Source organism: Pseudomyrmex gracilis, unplaced genomic scaffold (assembly GCF_002006095.1).
Source record: "Pseudomyrmex gracilis isolate BER0280 unplaced genomic scaffold, ASM200609v1 scaffold_6, whole genome shotgun sequence".
Classification (NCBI taxonomy): domain Eukaryota; kingdom Metazoa; phylum Arthropoda; class Insecta; order Hymenoptera; family Formicidae; genus Pseudomyrmex; species Pseudomyrmex gracilis.
In genome coordinates this window covers 153,015-161,772 of record NW_018020590.1, presented here as the reverse complement: position 1 = coordinate 161,772, position 8,758 = coordinate 153,015, and the positions used below count along the sequence as shown (strand labels likewise).

At 43.5% G+C, this 8,758-nt stretch overlaps 1 protein-coding gene across 2 annotated transcripts in view; it reads right to left on the bottom strand.

Annotated features, from left to right (window-relative positions):
• Positions 1–3,409: 3,409 nt before the first annotated feature.
• The window catches only part of LOC109858492 (large proline-rich protein bag6-B-like), an 8,195-nt gene continuing 2,846 nt past the window's right edge, over positions 3,410–8,758 (bottom strand). Inside the window, exons 8-20 of one of the 2 annotated variants that reach the window (XM_020435811.1) lie at positions 8,525–8,731; positions 8,216–8,426; positions 8,022–8,138; positions 7,700–7,922; positions 7,340–7,602; positions 7,078–7,245; positions 6,915–6,993; positions 6,695–6,818; positions 6,312–6,615; positions 6,114–6,247; positions 5,808–6,023; positions 5,617–5,724; positions 3,410–5,496 (exon numbers count right to left, since the gene is read on the bottom strand). In XM_020435811.1, coding sequence (XP_020291400.1) covers positions 5,065–5,496; positions 5,617–5,724; positions 5,808–6,023; positions 6,114–6,247; positions 6,312–6,615; positions 6,695–6,818; positions 6,915–6,993; positions 7,078–7,245; positions 7,340–7,602; positions 7,700–7,922; positions 8,022–8,138; positions 8,216–8,426; positions 8,525–8,731 — 2,586 coding nt within the window. In that variant the 3' untranslated portion in view covers positions 3,410–5,064. The remainder of the gene's footprint in view (positions 5,497–5,616; positions 5,725–5,807; positions 6,024–6,113; positions 6,248–6,311; positions 6,616–6,694; positions 6,819–6,914; positions 6,994–7,077; positions 7,246–7,339; positions 7,603–7,699; positions 7,923–8,021; positions 8,139–8,215; positions 8,427–8,524; positions 8,732–8,758) is intronic. The other variant, XM_020435821.1, reaches the window with a different exon arrangement.

Genomic DNA, 8,758 nt, shown 5'->3' with positions numbered 1-8,758 from the left:
GTTAATTGGCATTATTCTTGCCGGGCGCGATTGTAACGACTGCCAATTGGCTCGGCCGTGAATCGGTGCGCTACATTGCGATACGCACGGATTACGCACATATCGCGAAAAGCAATACGACAGACATTCTTACGTTAATGTTTCCGGTGTCTGATGCGGACAGACGCTCTCGTTGCCAAAAAATTTGTTCCTTCTTTTTGAATATGAAGCTTTTAGATATTGAGTTCTTCCGACGATCTTTTTTTCATTTCACCGGAACTGCTTTTTTAACGATATTTTTATACACACAGCGTATCTCGTTTTCTCTGAACTGTATAAATTCTTCGTCAATATTGAGTCGCGGGATATTTTTTCCAGCAAAAAATCGCGCGAGGTCGAAGACCGCGATGGAATAAGACAAATAATAAAATATCCACTGATCCGTGCGGAGTGTTGTATAAAAAAAAAAAAAAGAAAAAAAAAAGTGACGTGCTCGCGCGCATGTGAGAAATGAGAGGGAAGCACGAAGGAGAAATCGCATTACACGCCACGTAGGCGCGACGTCGAAAAAGCTCTTCTTCTCGCGCGATTTTCGCCGCTGCCGACTACGACGACGACGACGACGACGACGATGACGGGCAGCAACAACGCGCCTCTGGCTGCGCAAAAAAAAGCCCTCGGAAAGCTCCGAGCCATCCTCCTCGCACGGCTCGACGCGCGTGATTACGCGCGTGTACGCCATTGACGCTCGCGTGTGTATGTTCGCGCGCCGAAGAAACGTCCGTAAGCATTTTCTCGTGTCGCGCGAAGGAGCAGGCTGGTGGAGGAGGAAGAGAAGGGTGCGGAGATGACTCGTTATTAGCGCCGCTACACGCAAAAAAAAAAAAAAAAAAAAAAAAAATACGTGACTTATTCGCGCCCCCTTTCCCGTTAATATTCACCGCGGCGAAGTAGGTATCGCACGGGTGGAAAAGGCGTTGGAGAAAACGCGCGCGTTCCGGAGAGTGAGTGAGTGAGAGAAGGAAAGAGTGAGACAGAGGGCAGCCGGTTACTTTTCATCCGTCAAATTCATCTGAGCGACGGGCTGCGGAAAGAGCCCCCGGTGTAGAGAGATCGAACCGAAGCCGGGGAGAACGAGAGTGAGACGATAAGGTGGTCGTCGTCGTCGTCGTCGTCGTCGTCGTGGAGGAATGAAGGGTGGCAGCGGAAGAGAAGGAGGAGGAGGAGGAGGAGGAGTAGCTTGGTGGTACGCGGCGCGAAATGCTCTTCGCTGATTTCCTTCTCTAAATATGGCCGCCTTCGTGTGTACGCTTTCATCTCTCTCTCTTTCTCTCCTCCTTCGTGTACCAACGCGCCGTAACCGTCCCTGCTTGCCCGAGGTTCTACTTGATTGCCAAGGCGTCTTAACCCTCGGCCTCGTAGCAGAACGACCGGCGGCAGCCAGCGGTGGCGACGGCCCTGGCGACGTCGATCCGCGCGGACTCGGTCTCGCGGGTGAAACGTGCTCGCCTATAAGAATCGCGCGCGGCCCGGCGCGGCCAACCTGCGTGTATAAAAATCCACGGCGACGCCCTGCGCCGAATAAAGAGGCGTCTTCGCGCGGTGAAAAAGACCAATCCGACCGGAAGAACGGCGACCGGCCGGCCAATCGCGCGCGTCCGTGTTTGGATCGAACGACAGCCGGCCGTCGAGTCCGCGCGGACCTCCGTACACTACTCTCTCTTCTATGCTCTGCCTTTATTATGCCTTTCTACGCGCACTTCCCCGCGACAGCCGCGGCGTGTACGTGCGTGTATACACGTATACGTATGCGCGGACGTGGTGTACGCGGTATACGCGGTCGAGAATATATACCTAGAGATATATAGAGAAAAAGCGAGAGAGAGAGAGAGAAAGACAACGAGAAGGAGAAGCTGTATTCCCGTTGGTCTCTTGTGTTCGAAGCGCGGAAAGGGAGCCGCGACGGGGAACATCGTCGTCTTTCTCGCCGTGAAGCAAAAAAAGTATGAAAAAACCAGTATGAAAAAAACAGTATGAAAAAACAGTATGAAAAAGCACCTCCGAAGCCGCCGCCCGCCGACTATCGTCCATGTTCCTCGTCCGCGGCCAATTAATACCGACGCCTTTTCCTTTCCGGATATCTCTCTCTCTCTCTCTTCGAAATAGTTCAACGCCGTTTTGCGCTCTCTGCCCGGTAGCGGACGACATCAGCAGAAACATCGAGTTAAGCGTGTCTCTTCTCGGTTCATCTCCTCTTCCGGCTTGCGCGAAGAGAGAGATATTACATCGCGCATTTGTATTCGTAATTCTATAGAGCGAGGACTGGCGAAGAAGGAGCCCAAGCCGGTCTCGACTGCGAAAAATCCGTCTTTAACTGATCACCTGAATGTCGAATCGCCGGTATCGCCTCAATCGCCGAGCGCGATCAAAGAGACTGCCAGCGCGTTCATCTTTTTTATACTCTACACCACGTGCACGATTGATGAAACCGTTCAGAGGTCTCATCTCTCATCGAGTTAAGATTCTCGGTGCTAGAGCGATCGCGCGCGCGCGATAACGCGAAAATCAAATCATCCGTCATTGTTTTCATCGCTACACTTGTCGCAAATACATCGATCGTGTCACACGGGAAAATTTTTTAATACATATGTATACATACATCTACTTATGTTTTTATAATACGTACGTCTACTTTTCCGACATATATGTACGGGGATTTATGCATGTGCAAATACAAAATTATCACGAGGGACGAGCGAAATAAATTTATTTCTGTCACAGTCGGAGATGTTCAAGATATCAAATTTATTGAAAAAAAAAAAAAATAAAAAACAAACTCGAGTGATCTCTCTTTCTCTCGTTTTTAAAATTTGAAATAACTCGCTGATGCGAACGAGAGCTAAAAATTGCGATTTATTCCCTTTCTACTTCATTGCAGCTTGCGCGAGTATGAAAATTTAATCGACGATATCGAGAAGGAGAAGAGTTGAATCGGGCGTGAAACGGTCCGATTTCTCCGTTGTGGGGGGTGTGTGTAGTCGGGACGCTCTTTCAAATTACAGTTGTTACACGCCACGGGTGGCACATGGCGCATAGCGATAATACGAACGCGATCGGAGATTAATAATAAATAGAAAGATAAAAATAAAAAAATTAAAACGTCATGAATAAAACATAAATCGAAACAATAAAATACAAATGAACTTGATGTCTAACGTATCGTATAATTGTGCGTCCTACTTACGTCCGATGCGTTATTATCCGTTCCATTTGCTCGCCGCGTGTTTATATTACAACACGCTACTTTTAGCCTCGTTTGGAAGAGTATTTCGTGTTAACTTTAAACGCGTTCGAATCGATGATCATCAACAATTCGATTACGAGGAATCGAGGGAGAAGAATTGTTGCAACATAAAGGAATACACAGAGGAAAAAGGGATACACAACTTTATTATTTTCTTTGTTTCTTCGTATAATTGGTTATTACAACGATTAACTTACTCCACATATACAGTGTTATTATGGTCACGCATATCGTACAGATAGATGTGTACTTTTGCTACTCTTCATCGTATTTTACTCGTGGAATATGCGTCGCTTCGAAAAAAAAAAGCTTCTCCCAAGCCATCGGATGTCGAACAATTGCTTATCTACACAAAACATCCGATACGTAAGAATTTGTTTGTGAGATAGAGTTTGACCGCGTGCGTCATATAAATTTGTGTATTTGTCTGTTGTGACATACGCGCGTCCGCTTTCAACGAAGATTTTACATTATCAGATACGTGTAATTATAAAAAGAAAAAAACATAACAAATTCTGTCTATTTTTCTAACACTAATTCTGAACCTCTGATGATCTGCTTTGTTCGGCATCTTTCGAAACTTCCTTAAAAAGTCATTAAAAATAAATTATGTAAAACTGTTTTTTTCCGTTAAAAAAAAAAAATAGGACACATTGGTAGAAAAAAAATGCCAGAAAAGTTTTTCAAAGTTTTGTAAATATTTTTAAAGTCAAGTAAAATGCGTCAGACCTACGCTTTTAAGAAAACTAAAAAAATGGTTCAGGATTATAATTACTTACACACTCGCTCTAAATTTCTGGCGTGCAGTCGCGTGAACCAAATGATTGACATTTGTTTGCTTCGATAATCTCGCAGAACGAACTGGCAAGCGCATTTGCGAGATGTTTTTTTTTTCCGCAAAAATGTCAATTATTGTTTACAGACTTTCGCAAGAGCGAGCGAGGAAAAATGGAAAAAAAAAATCTAACGAGAGAAAGACGAATATAATAAGAAAAAAGAGAGAATCTTGCAAGTGAGAAAGACAATTGAGAAAACTAAGAGGTGCAGAAACTATAAATAGATGGATGTATACCTAACAATTTTTACAACTATGTATATACACAGGTTGCTCGTGTTTTTTTTTAATTCATAGTTGATTTTTTCCTTCGCGAAGTACATAATAGAAAATTCGAATTCGGAGACATATTTCAAGAGTTGCTTATCGTATCAATCATAAACTTAACCTGAACACTAACAGTGACACTATCAAAGCGGATATTGATATGAATACATACATAGATAATAATAATACAGTAGCTCCTCTTACTCAAAAGAATCTTCACTCTCCTAATTTGTGTCTTTATCATTATAAAACAAAAAGGTAAACTCACTTTACAGGTTAACAATCCTTTTTTCTTCTAGAGCAACAAATTATAGTTGTGGTTTTAGGCGCAAGTACTCCGATTTACTTATCAAACCTGGGCGCGCTTCGATCTTCCGAGTTTAAGAGGAGCTACCGTACATGTAGGCGCATCTCAGCACCCCCCCATCTCGATCAGCCGTTAGATTTGTCAAAAAAATATTCTTATATTCTGAAGGTATCAATATCTTTCTCTTTATGAAATTATAAGATGTATAATTTACGAAACTGGTGTTTCTTGCGTCAATTCTCTTTCTCTTTCTCTCTCTCTCTCGAGATTACACAATGTATACTATACTTGCAGCTATATTCGAATTAGCCTAATGTACTGTAAAATTCAATTATGCGTATCGAAATGTGATATACCTTCCCGTATAAATTATTATTTCGGCGGGCGGTCTTGATTTGCAAAGTACTTGGTCGCGTTGGGAAAGCGCGACGGGTCCGGAAAGTCCGGTGTGCCATATCGATACGGAAACAAGCAGTCCCTGATCGCCTGACCGAAGGCGCGTTGCACAGCGGGATCCGCCGCAACGGCCACGGCGGCGCCCTCGACTTCATCGACGCCGGCGCGACCGACTCCCTCTCTGATCAGTCGCTCCACAGACGCCGCGATCGTCGAGGTGTGATTCGGCGTGGGGCTGACTAGAAGCCGCGGCTTCTGCTGCTCGACCAACTTGCGACGTTTGCTCGGCAAACCGCCCAGGTACGCGTCGCTACATGTCGTCATACATGCGGCTTTGGGCATTAGTACCTGCGTCTCCAACTGTCGACGTTGCCTCACGCCGTCGCGCGCGATAATCGGCACCCAATCCTGAAAAAAAAAAGCGCGGAGGTTTGCAACACAAAAATGATTGAGATCAACTTAAGAATTGATTTTTTATCAAAAAGTAACTGAAATATATGAATTTTTTTCTGTTCTTTGTCACCGTACCGATGGTAAAGTTTCGTGTCCGGGAAATGTTCCTAATATTTCTTCTCGATCTTCAAGTACTAGTCTTTCGCGTGTTGGCTGTTGTTCCAGAGATTCGGTTTCCATTGGCTATATATTCACCAAGATTTGAATTATTATAATTGTTGCATTATATAACGGTATAAGAAAAAAGATGCGAATAGAATAGATACCTCGTCTTCGGGTTGCGATGCTTGTGCAGGTTGACGGGTCGAAGCTGAAGATACTGTTGTCGATTGCTGAGATGATGATGCGTCCTTGTAAATCAAAATTGGTGTGATTTCCGCATCCGGAGGTTGCGACAAGGACGACAAATAAGTACGGAGCAAGTTGATAAATATTTCCAGCACCCACTGACGGAGAGTGGAATTGCCACCGTCCATCAAATCCTAAAACGGGATAAGAAATATCAAAAAATATTATATCAAAGCGTATCGAAAGTATTCACGCATTTTTGACTTCGAGGAATTAAGACTAACCACTAAACGCGTTACGATCGCTTCCATTCCAGCTTCACCGCCGCGCAAAGTATGTCGCAGCACGATGCAGACTTGTTTGCATAAATTAGTCACAATCTTCAACATCTCCCGTCCAAATGTCGCATTATCGATTTCTGTAAATTCAACGCGTGATACATTTAATGTGATTTTAAAGTTGATTGAAATCAAAATACCAACCATTATCAAATAGAATTTTAAGTATGCTTCTCGTGTGACGAACGATTAGCGATTCAATGGTTGCGCAAAGATCAACGTTGGAGTCATTCCTGCTGCTGATTTCTTCGGACGTAAGAAGATTCCGGATGTGAGGACGCAGTTGAGACAATAGACGGTCGATCACTTGCTCTTGAAGAACGGTCGAGGACGGAGCGTTCGGGAATGTATCCTGCAGGAAGACTTGCAGCGGCCACCGAAGACGAGAAAGAGGTCCCCACAGACCATTTCGCAGTCTGATTAATCCGTCCACAGACATATTTCGCGCCTGCGTACACGAAGTTTTTTTTTAATAATCAAATTTTGCATAAAGTTGACGTAAGTAGATAAATGAGCGATTCAATTACCAAAGTTATAAAGAGATCGACGAGGAAAGTGTCCCTTTCGCCGGATTCGGGCGACGCGAAAAGATCCATAGACAGTCCAGCGTTCTCAAACAAACCGGCCAGAGTAAGGCTCATTCCCATAGAACTGATCGCCAAAAGAATTGTTATACAATTAGCATCGTGCGCATTCGTGACAAATATAATTACGCCCCTCTATTTTAATTCCTCTATTAGACAATACCTTTCACTTAGCATTCCTCCTCGCATCTGATCACTCAGAGCTAACATCATGTTTCTAATATCTTCTACCAGGTTTGGAGCTGCAACGTAATCAATATAGAAATTAATATATATTCGAAACACTATCAGATAAACTCGCTTGTAACTATCGAGATATAAATTACCGATATCGTCCTCATCGATGCCGTCTATGTTAATGTCAGTCTGCGATTGAGCGCCTGCCGATTGACTCGGTTGCGACAAATTTACGGAAGGATTACTACTAGTCGTCTCTGTGTTTGTCGATGTTGTATTTGTGGGTGTGGCACTGGTGGTTGTGGTTGAAGTGGTTGCTAAAAAATAAGTTTTTTACACTTTTGTAAAAGAATACCGTTTTCTTATACATAAAAGAGAAATATTTTTATTCTTTGTTTTTTTTTTATCTACCGGTTTGACTTGTTTGATTCTGAGCGTCCGACATAGATGTTTGAGTTGTTTGTGAAGAAGCTGTTGCCGTTGTGGCGCTGGACGTGGCGCTCGCCGGAGTGCGATAAACATGATGCGAATTACACGGAAGATAAGGATCGAACTCGAGACCCAATCCGATGCTCATGCCAGGACCAACCGGATGAGCATGGTGATGGAACACGTGCGGTCGCGACGTACTTCGAGTTTGCGTGGCGGTGGTAGGATGAGTACCGGTGTTACCTCTGACAAAATCACAAAATCACGTTACAAACACATCGTAGAAAGAAAAAGAATATCATGTGAGAATATAAAAAGAAAAAAAAGAAAAAAAATATTTACAGAAAAATACGATTACGGCGAATGTTATACCGTGCTTGAGTACTCTGACTAGTATTCGTGCTTCCACTATCCATCGAGGAGAGAATATTTTGAGTTCCCGCAGTGGTGGTAGCAGGCGGATTTCTCGTGCTTATGTTCATACCGCTGTGCGCCATATGCGCGGCAGCCATGGTGTGTATGAAATTTCGCAGTAAATATCCCGGTGGAAATGAATTCATCCTACCTGCAAATCAGAAAATATTAAAAATTTAAACGTTATTTCTTAAAAATATAAATACGCAAACGTATGTATGTATCCCGTTTTACTTATATGTGTAATTACCATTGTTGTTATCGTTACTCGGTGCGGTCTGTTCATTGCCTGACCCGCCATCGATGTTATTCTCTGAGCTAACTTCCATCAGCACTTCGACGTTATTCGGCAAATTGAATACTGTACCTAAAAACAATATATCACATGTTCTGACACATTTATCTAACATTTTGCAAGATCGTACTGCAATATATGAAACGCACTGAAAGGCGATTGCGCTGCTTGAGGTCGTTCAGTCTGCGATTGTGCCGTGTTATCGGATTCCCGTTCTTGATTGCCATCGTCGGTGTTGGTAGGCGGTGGCGTTGTTGCCGGTTCCGCGTTGTCCGACTGTGGCGTTTGCTGATTGCCGGATTCATTCGTCTCGTCGTTATTGTTACTATTAGCAGTGCGACCGTTCAAACTTATATGAGCCTACAAAAAAAAACAAATGTATCGTCACTTAATACTGAATCAAATTATCGTAATATCGAACCATTTAAAAAATGACGATTTTCAAGCGATATGCTTACCTCTACTTGAATAGGTATACTAGGTTGCAAAAAGGCTGAACCAAAGTGCTGCACCAGTATTGGTCGACAGCGTAAGTTTCTAGGCGGCCGTTGATTCATGTCAACGATAATGTCACTCAAGGCGTGACAAGCGTGAGCCATAAAATGCAAGATCTCGCTTACTCCGTCGACTAATCTTTGACTGTCCGCGATTGGATTAGGCGCGCGCTAAAAAAAAAAAAAAAAAAAAAAAAA